The sequence below is a fragment of the Prinia subflava genome, chromosome 17 (genome assembly GCF_021018805.1).
Source record: "Prinia subflava isolate CZ2003 ecotype Zambia chromosome 17, Cam_Psub_1.2, whole genome shotgun sequence".
NCBI classification, from domain to species: Eukaryota; Metazoa; Chordata; class Aves; order Passeriformes; family Cisticolidae; genus Prinia; species Prinia subflava.
The window spans coordinates 9408606-9426473 of record NC_086263.1 but is presented as its reverse complement, the minus strand read 5'-3'; the positions used below and the strand labels follow the sequence as shown (position 1 = coordinate 9426473).

Sequence of the window (17868 nt, the reverse complement as noted above, 5' to 3'; positions counted from 1 at the left end):
AACTTGCAGCTCAACAAACAACATTCTGCTGCTCATAAAGGTTCTGACCTGAAGGTCCAGAGATGGAGACCGCTGCCTTAAATTTAGGCAAAGAATATGGGAAAGAAGGAGAGGGAAAAGCTCACTGTTTCAGACTAGCTTTTACACAAGCTAGTGCTTAGCACAGTGTAATGCTACTGGACAGCTGCTAATGCCATCTGACAGTCTTCCTCCATTACCTTTTGCTGTGGGTAAATCCCACATCCTTGGTCAGGCATGTGATTTGAGGCACAACTGTTGAATTTGGGTAGTAAACTCACTGTAACCCCCCTCAGAAGAGAGGCCTGACCCTGTTGCACACTGTGAGACCTCACACCCCACTGCTGTGTGCCCTTCCCCAGGCAGCAGCAGGACTCCCCTCACCGCTGGGAGCCGGGGTTTGCCCCTCGTGGGGAGATCCTGCAGTGCTCTGTGTCCCTGGGCTGCTGCTCCGGGCTCCATCCAGTGCCAGCCCCAGGCTCTGGAGCTGGGATGAGTCCAGATGCTCCCGCTGCAGTCCCGTAACCATGGCGGCGTTCTCAGGGCCCAGGTTTGCTATTTGCTCTGGGGACAAAGCCTGGGAGGAACAAAAGACACAAAAATTGGTTTAGGCTGTCAATTATAGAAGGCAGGTAAGGAATCAGAAGTCAGCACTGCCTTGCATTTAGAATAAAGGACAGTAGCCTTCAACATTGTGTTGCTATAAAAGAGCTCAATAGAGCTTAAAAGAATCTCTGTATTCATTTACTTCCCTGACCACTCATCTCTCTGTCACCTTTCTCTTTGATGCTGGGAGCTGACAGCTTGAGAAGCTTTCTATGCCAGCACTGTATTGTACACTTCTTCAATATATTGTTAGAGTTTAATTTTCCAGCCATTTCTTTTCTGATTTGTTCAAAGACTGATGGTGTTGTGCAACCTCTTGTATTTTCATTTATTTCCTCTTATATCTGCTCCCAAGGAACCTCACTTGAACTTATATTTGACCTTTGATTATAGTTAGCAGTAGAGCAATGAGATGAAAAGACCCCATGCTTTAATCGCATTATTCAATTTTCTCTTTTAGATTGAAAATCTTCCCAGTTTGCTCGTATTAAGTTTAAAAATTAAACATGGCACTCATAATCTTACTGTAATTATCTTATATCACATAGCAATTAACCGGTTTGTAAAGCCTGCATTATTGGGCAGGCTGGATTGCTTTAGTTCTAGTTAATATTCTGCAGTCACAAGCACTTTAACCCTCCTACACAACAAGCTTTTTTTTCTTGCAACAATTCTGCATCCAGGTTCTACTTTGGAAAGACAAAATTCCCTTTGCAAGTAGGTCAGATGATGGAACAAACCCTTGCCCATTTTTCATTGTCTACCAAATGGTATCCTGGTTTAAAATGAGCAAACTCATGGAAATACCTCCAGGTTCAGACATTTTGAATTGAGCATCTTCTTAACTCACTTGAAGTCCATAATACAATGTAATTTTTCATAAATCAAAATCTGAATAATTTATACAGCTGCAAAATGAGACCATAAAAAATCTGTGTAAAACCAAAATCTTTGAATTTTTCAAATACAGAAAGCTCTTCCAAAGAGGTACCCTGCTTTTTGTTAATCACTCCTCGTAGCATCATTACTACACTTACTAACAAAAATGTTGTTTGATAGAAATTCTACAAGATGATATAGAGCTGCTTTGCAAAGAAATAGTTTCTGTAAGGACATTCTAGTCTTATCTGAACTGTCAGTGGTATCGTGCACAGTTAGTGCTCAAGGAGTTTTTCTTTTCTATGGGAGCTGACAAAGTTAACTCTCTGTTTAGCTCATCTGTCCATAAGTACATTGCTTGCCTGAGCTTCTGAAAGAGACCAGCCCAGGCAGAGTATTAATCTTGTCACTAAGTCAAAGAAAGTCAGGGGCAATGATCTCAGGATCCCTGTTCTAATTTCTGGTCCACATTCAGTACTGCTGTAATTAGATGTAATTCCTTTCTGATCTGTATCTGCCTGCACAATCTGTTTTTCAGAGCTAATTCAGGAGAATGGTGCCAGATTTTAGGTTAATAAAACAGCTAAAACAGCTCTTGCACAGTCAGCAGAGAAATCTGTAGCTATTACAGCATACTTACAAACGTTAATAAACAGGGACAAAAATTCAGATCAGAATAAAATGTTGGAAGCTACAGTGTCTATTCCCTGTTTTGTGATACTTGCTTTTTCTTTGGGATGAGTTCTGAGGGATGAATAAAGCTTGTCTAACATATTTCATGGACATCACTAACACAGATGATACAGCTAAAGTTAATGTTCCAGATCCTTGATGGTCTCTCACTTTACAGACCATAGAATTTTTTTTGCCAAAACCCAAAACCTATAAATCAGTGCTGCAGTTTACTTACACTAGAGTAAAAACAGTAGAAATTTAATAACTTCTTCAGTAATCAAGCTCTTACTTGGAAAATTTCAGGAGGTATATGTCTTATTGCTGATGGCTGGAAATATGGCATCAAGCTTTTATCAAAAGCTTTTAATTCATCCTCATTCAAACCACCTAAAAAACCCACACAATAGAAACAAAACTCAGTTAGTGTTCTTTTTATTATATTTATTTTTAAGATAATATAAAATTTAAGGATTTATTTTAAAACCCTGGATTTCTCGATGCAATGCTTAAATGGTGGGATATAAATGGCAGAGGAGAACAATCCACCTGGAGCCACAGTGTTGTTACCTGCTATAGAACCAATTTCCTGTAAAACAGAGCCATTCCAGCTGGGAGCAGCACCAAACACGGATTCTGTCATCTTCTTAAACTGCCTCAGAACAGGGGTGCTACAGAACAACAGGCCAATTCTTGCAATTGCAGCACTGCAAAAGGCAACAAGGTCATCATTACAAGCTGCAATTACATGCAGTACTAAAAAGGCCTGGAATATACTTAGCCTGCTGTAAGAAGATTGTAAAATCAATTTTCAATTTAAAATATACATACACAAATTGCATACACATATTTCAGGTTTTGAGTAAAAACCTGGATTTCTCAATGCAATGCTTAAATGGTGAGATATAAATGGCAGAGGAAAATGATAAAAGAATATGTTTTAACAACTGCTGCATACCTTCTGCTTTTCTAAAAGCATTTAAAATGTAAGAAGTTGTCCTTTAGGCTCTGAAAATCTTGATGGAACAAAAATGGCACAATACATTTTATCAATAGAGTGACTAATAAATATTTCATTAGCTATAAAATGCAGTACCTGAATTCAGCAGTCCTTATGGATGTGATTTCTGTGGAGTTCAAAGCACAGAGAACTGCTCCTAATCCAACTAAATCAAAACTTTTTAGTGTGCTGATGGTCTGGCCAGAGTCGTCTAGAAAACCTTGCAAAATAGCTCTTGCCTACAAAAGCAGGAAGATATTATGCATGAACACGTAAATATAATTGAAGGGTTTGTTACTAGATGCTTAAAATCTTACCAGAAGCTATGGAGCATAAATATACATCCTGAGCCTCCCCAGTGTATGGCCACGGCCTTCAGGAGGAGCACTGTCACCACCTACATGTGACACTAAAACAGGGCACTGCCACCCAATCACCAGCTAAATGCAAATGGTGTGAAAACACTCTGTACTTCTTCTGCCAGGTCACAAGGAAAGCCTTCACCAGAGGAAATGGTGCTGGATTGCCTCACAGAATCAGTTAAATTGCTACAAGAAAACATAAATTACCTAAGGGGATCAATATGTAATTTTTATTATTTTTAATACCCAGGGTGACTTATCTTGTTTAAGTGCCATATATGAGTGATGATCTGTGTTTAGGATTAATTTTCAGATATGAATGGGATATTAGTACCAAAGTGCCTTTGCAAGCCAAAGTAATTTAGTATGGTGTTCATTTTAAATTAAAAACTGAGTCCATCTCAGGCATGTCACCAAGGCATCCTCCAAAGCCTATGAAAGAAACAAGCATCTTCCAAGATTTCCTAATCTATCCACAATGCTGTGTTTCAAATAACTAGCTTAACTAGCTGCCTACGTTTTAGACAACTGAAGTTCAGCAGGATAAATCTCTTTTAACTAACTACTCTTACTGACAGCAGGACACCTCAAAAGCAAACTGGTTTTGTATAAATTCATCCCAAGTGCTCCCTTAAGAACATGAATTTGTTAAACAGATTTGTGATATTCTGCCAGAACTGCCACCATGCCAGCATCTGTGCAGCCAGAGCTCTGATGGTATGGGCCACAAAGTCAGAAATATGCTGCCAATTGCATATATAAATACAGGTTTTTAACTCTTATTATGAAAGTCCCATTGACATAACTAGAAGTTATTCAAGGAAAGGAACATGAGAGGAGTGTATTTGATAATAAAGGGCTTCTAGGGCAATGGATGCTGGAGCTGGGGCACACTACCTATTCTGTGATTGTCCTCAGGAAGGACTAGTGCTCCCAGCAGCAGTGTCTGTTCCACGGACAGTGTGAGAGGAGCTGCTGACCTCTTTCCACTCCTTAGTGGGCAAGTGCTAAAGAACACACTCATCCCACCCCAATTAACAATGATTGATGCTGTCCTGGCCATCTCCCCAGGGAAGCCCCAGCCAGGCAGACACCGGTGCTGACCAACCTGGCCACTTTCACTGGGGTCACAGAAAAGCAGCAGGGAGTAGTGTGGATCTCTGGATCTGTTTTGTAGGCAATTCCAGGACTTGAGTCCCAAAGGGTGTGAATCCAGATCCAGCAGCACATTCAGTCACTCACTCACTCACCTGGGGAAGAGTCCACTCTGTTTGCTGGCTCAGAACAGACACGGTGTCGATGGAGCGCAGGTCCAGCTCTGCGATCTCCTGTTCACTGAGTGCCAGAGCAATGCGGCCCAGGGAGATGATCTGGTAACTCCTCCACTCTGGCAGTGACCCCCAAACCTTTAGATGAGAGTCATTAATATCTGTTAGATCATTATGACTCTTCCTCTATATACACCATTCTCAAACCCCTTGGTTTAAAAGGCCTAAACCCTGATTATTCCTCTTTGCACACAAAAGGCAGAGCTTAGGATTGTGAAGATTTTTGAGGTTCTACACCAATAATGATTAGTTCATCTAAAAATGTTGCAATTTTTACAGCTTGGACTCTTGATGAGTCAGAATAGGAACTGCTGGAAGCGTGGCTGTAGGAGCAAAACCACTAAGAACAACAAAAATAGGAATCTGTGCCTAGATCCACACTGTTATACTGCCAAGAAAGCAGGACCTGCACTACCCAGGCTTCGACCCAGCTGCAGTCACTCCAGGGAACCAACTTTAATTTGCTTTTGTGACCAGTCACCCTGGCTAAGTCACTGACAAGGAAAGACAAAGTAGAGAATCAAGCAATACAGGCAAAGAACCAGTTCCTAAAGTTCTGATTTCTAGATTGTGTTCATACAATGTTAAAATAAAAAAACCCCTCATTTAAAAGTGTTTGTATAGATACAGTTAAATTTGTAAAGCTCTGTAAAAAGCCCAATGAAATAAGCAGGGGCTTTTCTAAACCAGTACCAATTTATTTAATCTGACAGTTTCTCCTGCTTTTAACTTTGTGATAAAGTTACAGTGATTGAAAAGCTGTCACCGAGCAGCCCAAAGGAAATTTTAGTATCAGGAAAAGTTCTGCCTGAGTAAAGAATAATAAAAGTCCATCAAGAGCTGAATTTTCAGAGGCCAGAACTGTCAATTACGTTTAGTTGACAATGGTAGAAGACTATAGACTGTATTCAGTATCTCCCTAGATGTGGCCAATTGCTTTTACAGAAAAAGACATTGGGTTTTGGCTGGAGGAAGTGACTTGAACAAGACAGGCACATGAAAAAATGTGAAAGCTCTCATGTACATCAGCAGCTCTGCTTTGTGTCAGTGAATACATGGCAGGTTTCTAGTATAACATGGTGCTGCTAACTCCACCTAGAAAATTAAAACTAAAAGCTCAGGGCTGGTGTACCCCCTCAGCAAAAAAAAAATTTACTCCATTTTCAGGATAGCTATAGTTTAAGTTTTGTTCAAAAAGTTAGAAAGCACAAAGCTAGTGGGGGCTTGCTGAAGAACATCTCTGCAGCTGCCTACTAAATAGTGTTTGCACCATCAGATAGATGTGGAGCTGTACAATCTCCAGAAAAGATAAAAGCAGAGCTCAGGAATCCGGATCTCTGAAATGAAATACTCCTTACACAGAGCTGCAGGCTCTCTGCTGCCCATACCAACGTGCACATCCCGCACAGAGCAGCCTCAGAGCTGCCAGGGTGCTTTTCCCAGCTATGACCCTTGGGTTAAGGATTTGTTTAAGAGATGCATTGCTGGACTTGTACCTCCCAACTGAGTTTCCACCAGACCTTTTATGTTGGTTTTACAATGTCATAAAGAGTCTAAGTCTGCGAAACTTCAATCTTTTCCAAAGAAAATAGATACTAAAAAGCATTAGCCCAATTTTAAAGCTTTTAGTTCTCTAGCTTAAGAGATACATGAAACACACGCAGGTAAAAATGTCAGATGTCTGTTTCCTGATCTAGGCCATAAACTACAGGATTTGAAGTACTTCATAAATAGTATTACCTGACAGTGCTGGGTGAAATCTCTGGCAGAATGATATAAATAACACAACACATGAAACTGAAACACTCCTTTGTCCTCATTCACCTAGAGACTACAGATCCATACAGCTGTCCCTGCTGCAGAGCTGGGAGACCTTCCACTTACAAGTGAGCTAAGCTTCTTACTTTCATTAAGACACAATCTGATAACCAGACTTTTTGAATTAGTCTGGAACAATGAGTAGTTCAGGCTTAATGAAACCTTAAATTGAAGATGTTAATAACATAACAGCATCTATGCACATAATTTCAAGGAGCTTTGCATGTCCTGTCTCATTTCTCATGCTTCATGCTCAGTGTAACACCACATTGCATTTTGAAATTAATATATAGGAAGTCTGTCTTGTGTAGCAGAAATCTGTTCAAACATACACAGGCAGAATATAGTGCTATTCAGTGCACTATAGATCTGTGTGTCTTTGATTACAGCCAGAAATGTGAGTGTATCAACCTTGTTGGCAATTTCCCTACAACTGATATCACTCTATAAGTACACCAATATGTTGGACTGCTGTAAAGAATAGTAGTTTCCACTATATCAGGAGAGCACTGTTTATATTTTCTTCTAGGATTACATTTTCCCCTTTTCCTACCCACCTGTGTCCCTGCTGACAGAGGGAAGCTGACTTGGGAAGAATACATTTGCTGCAGTCGTCCTCCTGCAACAAGGCAGCAGAGACACAACTGCAGGGAGTCACCATCTGCTGTCTGAAATCTGGGCAGTGCCACTTCTCTTCAAGCACCTGCAGTTCCACTGTTTTAAAAGCTGAGCTTCACTGCTAAAAATTGCACAGTTTGCCTTATTTACCCAGAATCCCAGGTCAGCTCCACCCCTGGCTGCAGCTGCTGGTTTAAGGAGATGCTGCCCAGGCCCACATTGTCCCCTGCTCTGCTGTCCTCCAGAGGTCCCAGCCCTCAGGTCTCCAAGCCTCTTGCACTCAGCACTGCTTGCAGCCTACTGCAACTTGTAGATGCTTCCCAACCTCATTCTGTCAGAATGATCTGATGGAACCAAAAAAGGACTTTTACACGTGGGATCATTTTGACAGAAGGGGATTACAGAGTAGCCATGCAGAGATGGAAGCAGAGAACACATAACCTCCAGCAGATGCTGCTGACAGGAAGCTGAAGCCAAGCTGGGGCCTGTACCCTCTTCACCTCTGAGTTTTCTGCAACCAAAACAATTTGTCTTACTGCACCCTAAGGCTTTTTTCTTGCTGAACCAAAAGTATGTTTGTGAATTTGCCTGTTCCCTGGCAGTGCAGGCAACCACAAAGCAGCAAGAAGAGGTCACCCCGAGGGAGAAGTGCAATGGCAACAACAGGGATGGAGCAAAGTCTGACTTCTCTGCCAGCCCAACTGGCTGAGGCAGGGCTGCTCAGAGCTCTGTTTGTGCCCCAGACCCAGCCAGGGTGCTGAGCTGCCCCCAGCACAGCCCTCTGTCCAACTGTGCTGCTGGTAAAGACAAAATGCAGATGGGTTTTTTCCTCCCTAAAATTTCCCACTGACGGGTCTGTCCCTGCCTGTGAGAAGAAGGTGGAAGGAGCTTTATTCAGCCAATACCTGCCTTTCAGTCAGCTTGGGTTTACCCCACTGGAAGCTGTATTTAGCATCCATGTACACAGTTTAACGTGCCAAGCTTAAATCCCAGCAGGGCAATCAACAGCCCCTAGTACTGCTTGCTGATTTTTCATTTATGAAAGGAAAGTGAGAAGCAAGCAGAAAAGCAATTCAAAAGTAAAAATACTTCACTTTTCCAGCTGCCAATAGCTCAGAACTACTTGCCTGTTGACTCTAAAGCAAAGGCAATAGTCTTCTATCACCCCCTCACATTATTTTTCCAATAAACCACAGAAACTCTTGTGGCAGACATTGACATAGCACAGTTATTTTAGAACTGCATAGTTCAATAACACCAAATCAAATTACAGATTTTATTTTCCTTCACAGACAGGAGAGTTACCTGCTTGGCTTTTTCCTTCAAGGCAATCAGCTGGGAGCTGTTAAAACCTGAGACAACCCCAAGAAGTTCCACATTTTTGTCAAAAGTCCCTGGGTCCATGCATTTCAGTTCCTGAACAGACCAAAAGACATTTGCTTCTCCTAATTTAATTATTTCATTTGAAGAAGGAGCTCTGGTTCTCAGACAATCTGAAAAAGGTCAAATAGCAAGAGTTTTCATCAAAGAGATGACAAAATAAATCAAAGCAATATTGATATTTAAGAGAGTAACAGACTCTAAAAATTAACTGCTGCTGATGTGATATTGGTAAATTAATTATTTTGTAATTGAAGAATTAAAAAAAAATTATATTAATGTTCTGGATATAAAACTGGAATCTGCCTAATTTGCAAGACATTGATTATATCCTTTGTACTCCAAAGGCAGCACATGCTGGACAAGAGCAGACATACATTTCAGAACACCTATAATGCAGGATGCCACAATCAAACTAAAATATGGATGTGTGCAATAAGAACTATCAGTATCTTACAACTTTCTTTCAAGTCTAATTCTCTAAAGGCATCAAAACCCAGGCAAGGGCTTGTTCTGAGGTAAAGCCATCATTTGCTGGGTTCCTTGATTCAATAGGAGTGAAATGCAAATGTTTGGGATAACCCTGGTGGATGTTCACCAAAAAGAGCTTCAGCTGAATAAACACCACATTCAAACAGTGAATCCAACTGAACAGGAATGTAACAGACAGGAGAGGTCCTTGCACTCTGAAATGCCTGATGGAGATATCTATCTTGTAAGACTTGCCTGACATTTAAACAAGATGAAGACAGAAGCTGGATGTGTCAGAGAAGCTCGGTGCTTGGTCATTATGTCAAGGCTGCTGTTAAAATGTCAGGATCTAGAGAGGGCTGTTCACTTACCACAGCACTGTTTGGACAGACAAACTGCCTTTAAAAATCTTATTTACAATCAGGTTTTGGGCCTATGCATTATCAAACCAGACAGTTTCCACTGTGTGTTTTAACAAATCCTAGTCTTTGCTGGCATAATCTACCTCTAATGTTGATGGAAAGCAGAAATAAGAATCCTAATGTGGTTGTTTACTTCTCCCTCTCCTGTCACTAATTTAGGAAAACCTTATTAAATAATTACCTAAACCAAATAATCCCTACATGTCTTTGGATACAGTCATTACCAGTAAAAAGCATGAATTTCACAGATGCTGTGCCTCAGCTAAGCTCCCCCAGATAAACAAATGAAAGCGAGGATGTACAAAGTAGATTTGTACTTTGAAAGGAGGCAGAGGAGGGATTTATTTGCATCAAAGGAAGCTGCAGTAGTGGGTAGAACACTGAAAAGATTGAATCTGTGGAGCAAATGAAAATGCTGTTCAGCTTCCACTGTACCAGCTGATCTTCTGCTCTCCCTTTACCTCTCTCTTGTGAAGCTGCATTGTTTCCCTTTCCCCTGCTGTAGAAGGTCAGCTTTTCTCATGTAAATACTGCCCATCCAGACAGTGCAGCTCCCTTCCTCAAGTCATGAAAACCTAGGACTTCGTGTCCTTGAAAAAAAATTGATTTTATAATTGTTAACACACCAGATACACTGATGTGATTAAAGAGGGAAATATTAATTAGATTTTTGACCTGATGCCACTTAGCTCTTCCTTTTGCTATACATTTAGTTTGATGAAAAACATATATACATTATAACATTTCAATGCTTGTGGTGAGAAACCTGAATTCTTTCTCCAGCACTGCCACTGCTCTCTGGTAGCATCTCAGACACACAGTTCCCAAGTTTTGCTTTTCATTTTCCATCTAGCCTTAAGCACCTTAAAATCTTTGTTTTTAATATTGATATAGACATAGATGCAAGAACTCTGTAACTGGTAATTGCTACTGTTATTAACATCAGCTCACAACTGGTCTGTGAGAAATGCAAAATAGCATTGGTGGCATGAAAAGCATCAATGTTATTCTGGAGTAATTTTCATACTACCAAATTTTTTAGTGATTTGGAAATCAGTAGTTCAACTTCATTCCTGTGAACTCACTGTGTGAGTTGTATGGAGCTGATGAGGTTATGTTTGGTAACAGAAGTTCAATACCATGTTTGGGCTGTAGAAGCATTTCCTGGAGTAGCACAAACAATCCTTCAACTTCTCATCTCCCAGACTCCCCCCAGCTGAGCTCGTGCACCTCCATAGCCTTGGAGCCGAGTTCTACTTTAACAAAGACCATCAGCTTCACTGGCAGGTTTGCATTGGTATTGCAATGCAGATGAGAGCTCTGCAACTGCACTGGACATGAGCTGGGCTGATTAGAGAAGTGTTTGGGATTCATGGAGATCCAGAGGCTTAAAAAAGAACACATAAGGGCACAGGCAGACTGAAATATCTGCTGCTGAATCTTTAGTCTGTGGCCCGTGTGTAAAGAAATATGGCTTATGATCTGCTGATTTACCTGTTGAAGGAAGAGTGAATTTCATGCATACAGGTGAACTAACACTGCTATTTCAACAGCCCAGCCCTGCTTTTTTTAGAGCCTGATTATTATGTAATGACTTCTCTGATCAACTGAGGTCATGTTTCAGGCTATGAAAAAACCACAACTCTTAGAACTCCCTCCACCTCTCTCTGCCTATGAATACAGCAGTGTAAGAGGCAAGTTCATTCCCAGAGATACACAGTCATCATTCAGAGTTCCTGCTATACAAGCAGATGGATTTCCGTGGTGGCCCAGGGCTTGCTGAGAGCTTGAACCTCAATTCTGCTAGGCAGAGAACCAAGGGGGAGATTTTCAAAGACAAAGGCAGACCATATCAAACTCCTTGAATATGTTTGGGTCTGAATTCCCATTGGTGCTTTTCAACAGCTTCCCCCACAGCAGGATTGTTTTCCGTGGCATAGGATGGCACAGCTTACAAATTCTGCCTGGGCGAATTTCAGGTAAGAGAAAGAATAACTTATTATAACTTATTATAATAATACAATATAGTGAGAATACCTACTATAAAGAAAATGATCCATTTGTCACCAGAGATCCTAGTGGATCAGTTTGGTTGCTAATTAAAATACCTTTTAGAAGATTACACACTTTGTCCATTTGGACAGAAAAAACACAGTGCCACCACTGTCAGATTTAAGAACAGATCAGTCACCATATGCTGATGTCTGGCAAAGGATTAACTTTGTGCAATCTTTTGGCACAACAATAACTTGTCACCTTCACAGGTTTTTATTTCAAGGGGTTTCAATTAGATTACAAAGTAGAAATTAAAAAACAAACAAACAAACAAATCCCTCTAATTCAAATCATTCATCTTTTTCCTTTGTGCACTCAGAAAGATGCCAGGAAATGCTTAATTATGCAATCCTGCAATGCAAGTATTTCAGCTATTAGTGCATTATACAACTCTGAGGAGCAGCAGAACGAAGACTCTCACTGTTTTTCTGCTAAAAGTCTGTAAGTTACTCAATACTTTACTTTTATTGTTCAGCTTCTCAGAATGTATTCAATGACAAAGTGAGGCAAAGTCTGTTTGAATTGGTAACAGAACCATCTCAGCCCCAAAGGGCAGCACTTTGCAGAGGCCCCTGTGCAATACTGACCAGCTCTGCTGAGGGACACACGGACGCTGCCAGTGCCATTGGAGACGGACTCAAACACAGCTGACAGAAGCTCTTCACCTGAAGAAACTGCTCCAATTGTCTTTGCTATTTGTAAAATGGTATCTGGGAACTTCAAAAGGAAAGAAAGGATAAATAAGGCTTCTCTCCCTTTTATAACAAATTGATTTGTGGAGAAAGGCTTGTGCACACTTTAGCAAAGCAGGGTTAGTAACAGTTCAGTCTCATCCCATTGTGCAGATGTTTCAGAAATGAGTCATTGGCTGCTACTGAAAGGTCATCAGCACACATTTGACAGGGAAAAAATTAGGAACAAAGCAAATTCTGAGTGATTCTCCCTCCTGTGTGCCCCCTTAGTTTCTGGCAACACCTGAGCACTGCCTGATTGGCATCTGTCTCCAGCCCCTCCTAGAGCAATGAGTTCCATCATTTTATTTTGGGCTTCAGTTCACTTGTCTTAAATTTGCTAGATAAGTATATGAATTGAGGATAGGGACCCAATTAAATTGTGGGAAATAACTTTGACCTGTTTGCCTTCTTTAGGCTTTTCTGACCTCTCTCCTCCACCCTGCTAGACACCTTCCTTTCCTTTGAAGAGTCCTATTCTATCTGGTCAATTATAAGCATTATCTCCAGTGGAAAAGCTGCTGACTGTGTTCACATATTTCTGCTGAAGAATGAATCCCTCATTCCAGTATAGTTTACTCCTATGCATAAAAAATGTAAGGTTCTATGAATTAAAGAAGGCAAGGAAACTACTAAGTGCAATGCTGAGGCCATCAGATATTGTTACTTGTGCTACACTGGCCCCAGGGCAAAGGGCCACATGAGTAAATGCTAATTTGGTCAGTATGATCCCATTAATAACAGGATAAGAAACACAACTTTTATGGTTGGAAGGCAGGAGGATGGAGTAAAGAGCAGTGCAAGGTATAAAGTACTAAAAATGAGTCTGCATCACTAGAAATGCCCCTTTTTTTTCTTCATTGTACACATGCAAGTAATTGTTTATAATAGTATTACTCTCAAGAAGAAATCCCTTTGATGGAGTGAAGAATATGTGAAACATTAATACAGGGTTCCTTGACTAAAAATTATTTACCTAGTTCAGTATTCAGGTTACATAATTTAGACTGCATTATGACATTCACAAATCCAAGTTCTAAAATATCTGTTACAAATTTTAAATTTTTAATAAAAGCATACCTTTTCAGCAAGGATATTTAATTCCTCTTTTGACAGCAGAGATATGAATGGTCCAACATCTAATGTTGTTTCCGCTGTCCAGTTGTTTGAGGAGCTGAAAAAATATTTTGAAAAATTATATTAATAAAGAATGTTACAATAAATTTAATATTAAAACTTCAGGGGTTTTATGGAACTTTATCATACAGGAAACACAGACAGTTCTATGCCAATGTGATGATTCATTGTTATAAGCATCAGATTGTATTTTCTAATCTCTCTGGGCACAGGGCATTAGTGGAACTCACAATATAATCAGAAAAACCTTTCAAGTATGGTGGTGATGGAGCTCTCCCTCAATAGTCAAATGTTCTTAGCACTGCAGAGTTTGAACGAGGAGAAATAATTCTTTCTTTGAAAGAAAATTTACCATTTTCTGTCAGTTCATATTGTAATAGTAGTCTGCAAATTGGTCATCAAAAGAGAAGTAGACACATCATCCAAATTTGACAAATGTTAGTCAACCCATTTGGTGAGTGACTTAATAAAGCACTTAGATAAGTTATTTTCAGCCTGACAAAGCCTATAGAAGAGGGAAGTAACAAATATGTTACTAGCTCATGTTCCCACAAACAACTTTATTTGCTTCACCATAAGGATGTTTAAATATCTTCAAAATTAAATGATATAAAGGAAAGCAAAATCTTATTCAGCACAGTGCAGCACGATTCAATAGAACTGATTTGTATCAAGACCAATGCAGTGATGGAATGTGCTGGAAACTACAGCTATCCTGTCACAGAAAATGCTGACTAGCAGGAAGCTGAACAAGCTGGATCAAGTGACCAGCTTTGGGGTGAAGGAGTGGTTAGAAACTGAGCATCCAGTCTCCCTTTTCAGATGCAAGATACTTCCAAGGGACCATGAAAGAGAGAAACAGTATACTCCTGCTAGATCGAGGATGGCTTTGCTCTTTGCGTGACTGATACCAGTGAGGTTCCGTTCGCCCTCCTCATCCGAGTCCTTCGTGACACCCAACACATCACCCACTCTGCTGCTTCAAATGCCCAAACTCTATACCCCTCTTTATATCCCTCTGCTTCTTCTCTACTCTCTCCTATTGCTTGCAGTCTTTACTTGTCTTCTCACACCAGCACACCAAGTATCCCACCTCCATTTTCCCATTCCTTGTGTTGCTGCACCATTCTCTCCTTGTAACCCCTTTCTCTTGCCAGGCCAGTGAGTCTATTTGCCTGACCCCTTCAAACATGACACTTTCTCTCCTTTTCCTCTGGGACTTAAGTCATGCAGGGTGTCCCTGGGGTTGTGTTTTGTTCCACAGTTATCAAGTTACACACAAGAACAGAAATGTCATTCTAGTGGACAAGACTCTGAGCTTGGGCAGCGACAGAAGCTGCTTTGTGCTGTTTTCACTGCAGTTCATCTGGGCAAAGCAAATGCTTGGTGTTTGCATGGCCTAACCACCAGCATGACCAAAGTGGTGTATCCAATACCTTACCCATATAACTGAAGGAGCTGGTATTTAATTTCAGTCATCTGCTCATGGCTGAGCTGTTGGCAAAGTTTGAATTGATGTAGGGCTGCTGCCATTGCCTTCAGGGACATTCTGCCGTGTAGAAAGGCTGGAGGTAAGTGGCAGATTAGATTTCCAAGGAGGTCAACATCATATTCATCAGCAATAGAGTTGTTCTGAAACAAGAAGCATTTGCCCTGTTGGCAGAGCTAACTTTAGCTCTTGCCCTGTACCACTCAGATGCATCACAATTCATTTAAGCTGTAAGGAACAAAGACACAACAGTTTGCACGAGCAACTTAATCTACAATTTTTGCTGAGACTGCCTTACATTTTTTGTTTCACCACTCCAACTGGTGATATTTCATAATCACTCCTCAGAGCTTTCAGTGTTCTGTATTCCATACTGAATCACACATAAAGAATGTGACCACCCATCACCTGCAGAGCTGCTGCAGCTCTGTCTGGCAGCACAGCCCCCAGCCAGCCCCTGGCAGCAGAGGGGCCCCAGCTGGTGCTGTTAGAAAGCTGAGCTCTGAGGGGTTTCTCAAGCAGCTGCCACAACACTGGGGATTATACAGCTGGTACTGTGTAAGGACAGGAATAGCCACAGCTACAACAAAGAATTCATTTCCCCTAAAAACTGGTGAGGGCTGCAGCTTCCAGAGAGCAGGAGTCAAAAAGTCCCCCTGGTACCACCACCTCTCCCATGGAGCTCCCTGTGCCACAACAGCTCTGCTTGGACTGGCGCTGCTTGGAGCCAGGGGAACAGCTCCAGGCTGTCCTGCCAGCAATGACACTTCATGAGAACACTTTGTGACACACATGGAGTCAAGGAAAATTGCTAAGCAAGCTGTAAAAAGGTTTCCTTCAGGAGCAAACAAAATTGAAACAGTACATAAACCCCCCAAAAGAATACAGATGGATGGGCGAAGAACTCATGCAGGTTGCTCTCTCCTCCTCCATGGTGTCTCCTTCTCTGCTGACCCCTCTCAGCCATACCCACCAAGCACTCCTGCACTTTTTGCAGGACAGCATCCCTTTTGTGATGGCTTGGGTTGAGAAGGTCCATTCCAGTCTTCCCCACACGTTCAAGGAAAGGGACACACAAAGGGCCTGTAACATACTCCAGGTACTCAGAACTGCAGAAAGAATTCAAAAGGTCTCAGAATGCAAACCTGACATTCATACACCCACAACCATACCCATGAAATCTGTGATGACACAAATATTTACAGTCAAGGCTGGACTTGAAAAATCATAAACCAGACAGGCCAAAAAAAAATTGCAATTAATCCTCACCTTACTTCAACATCTGTCTTCTTCTAGTCCATCAGGACATAAACTGAACTTTAAAAAATGGCTAAAAATTATGAATAGCTACAAGTGGATGAAAGCGCTCTGAGATGCTTTAACATCATATGAAACATGACTGTCTACCAACAGAAGCTTTTCCCCTTTCTCTGTTTTATTAGGAATAATTCTCTGATGAATGAAGATGTGGTGGGTGCCCTAAGGACCACAAGTCGGTTTAGGGTAGGTTTCCTTTTTATCAAAATCTCCAAATCCTGCCCAATTAAACAAAATGGTGCTCTTCTCCACACAGAGGGGCAGACAACCTTTGAAAATAAATCCATAGCCCACATCTGCAGTGGCCCAGCCTTGGCACGGTCTGTAGGCAACAGCACCAGTAACTTCTGATGGCCCTGAACAACCAACATGCAATTATTGCCAAATAACTGAGTGCTGCAGTTTGTAGGAAGCCTTGTATTAAAGTCTTTCTATTCTTGTTTTATAGTTGTTAAATAGAGGAGAGCCTTTTCAAACTGAATACTTTTCTTAATTTTTTCAATTAAGAAATATTCCACAAAAAGAAGAGTTCTCAGTCCCTTTTATCCCCTTAGACACATAGAAGGAGAGAAAGGGCATAAGAGACAGAAAGTGAAAGTGAGAAAGAGACAAAGAAAGAAGAGAAGGAATAAACAAGTTTTACAATTCAGGAGTTCTCATCAATACACAAGGGTTTTTTCCTAAGGAAAAAGCTGTCACTAAGTTTTGCTAACTTACACAAATGTCTCGAAGCACTGGAATGTTTCTAACTATACAGAGCAATCTACTTCAGCAGTACCCAGTGGTTTTATCTTATATATCCACTCTCAAAAAGACCCCTAAACAAATAAGCAAACCTAAATCAAATAAACCTATCTAGGGGGAAAAAAAATCCACAATTGTGATAAAAATGTGCTGTACTAAAAGACACAAAGTATGACTAACTTTCACTTGACACGGATTTTGCCTACAGTCAGTGGCCACTTTTGATAAATTACCATTTATTTGAATCACCAGTTTTCTTAGGACTGAAGAGATTATTTGAAAAGTTAAGATGGATTAAGATGTAACTCACGGAAGTGCCAGTAAGAGGAAGGGAGGAATGGATGCATTGGAGACTTTCCAAAATTTCCAAGCCAAACAATTAACCTAAAAGCAACAAAAATTTAGGATCTTAAACCTCTAGCAATTTTGAAGAAGAATAAAAAATATGGCTTGTTTATTGCAGCATATATATAAATTAGCATATATAAAACTCATTATCTTCAGAGAGCATTTTTATCTGTCTTTTTTTAGTTTTCTTTTTGTAGACATCAGAGATGAAACATTCTATATTTGGTAACATGAGAACATTTGTATGTTTCTGAAACTTCTACGTATTTCCAAACTGATTACTCATGAATTAACAAGTCAGAAGGGCTGTAGGAATTTCTTGCAATTTGTAAGCGGCAAATGAAATTGTCAAATTGAAGTATGATAACAGACGATTTCACACATAAAAGATTTAAATAAAATATGCTAACAGACAAGTTGAGACATACAGGATTCTGAAAAAAGCCCCCCAAAACCCAAAGACAAACTAGAAT

General features: G+C 40.6%; 1 protein-coding gene across 4 annotated transcripts in view; it reads right to left on the bottom strand.

Annotated features, from left to right (window-relative positions):
* OTOA (otoancorin) overlaps positions 1-17868 on the bottom strand; it is a 40884-nt gene that overhangs the window by 7484 nt on the left and 15532 nt on the right. For 2 of the 4 annotated variants that reach the window (XM_063414392.1, XM_063414393.1), the window contains exons 18-28: positions 17358-17431; positions 15960-16095; positions 14939-15150; positions 13441-13534; positions 12217-12346; positions 8607-8794; positions 4788-4943; positions 3272-3414; positions 2746-2882; positions 2468-2565; positions 403-595 (exon numbers count right to left, since the gene is read on the bottom strand). In XM_063414392.1, the coding sequence (XP_063270462.1) occupies positions 403-595; positions 2468-2565; positions 2746-2882; positions 3272-3414; positions 4788-4943; positions 8607-8794; positions 12217-12346; positions 13441-13534; positions 14939-15150; positions 15960-16095; positions 17358-17431 (1561 nt within the window). Of the gene's footprint in view, positions 1-402; positions 596-2413; positions 2566-2745; positions 2883-3271; positions 3415-4787; positions 4944-8606; positions 8795-12216; positions 12347-13440; positions 13535-14938; positions 15151-15959; positions 16096-17357; positions 17432-17868 lie in introns of those variants that run through there. The other 2 variants (XM_063414394.1, XM_063414396.1) reach the window with 2 other exon arrangements.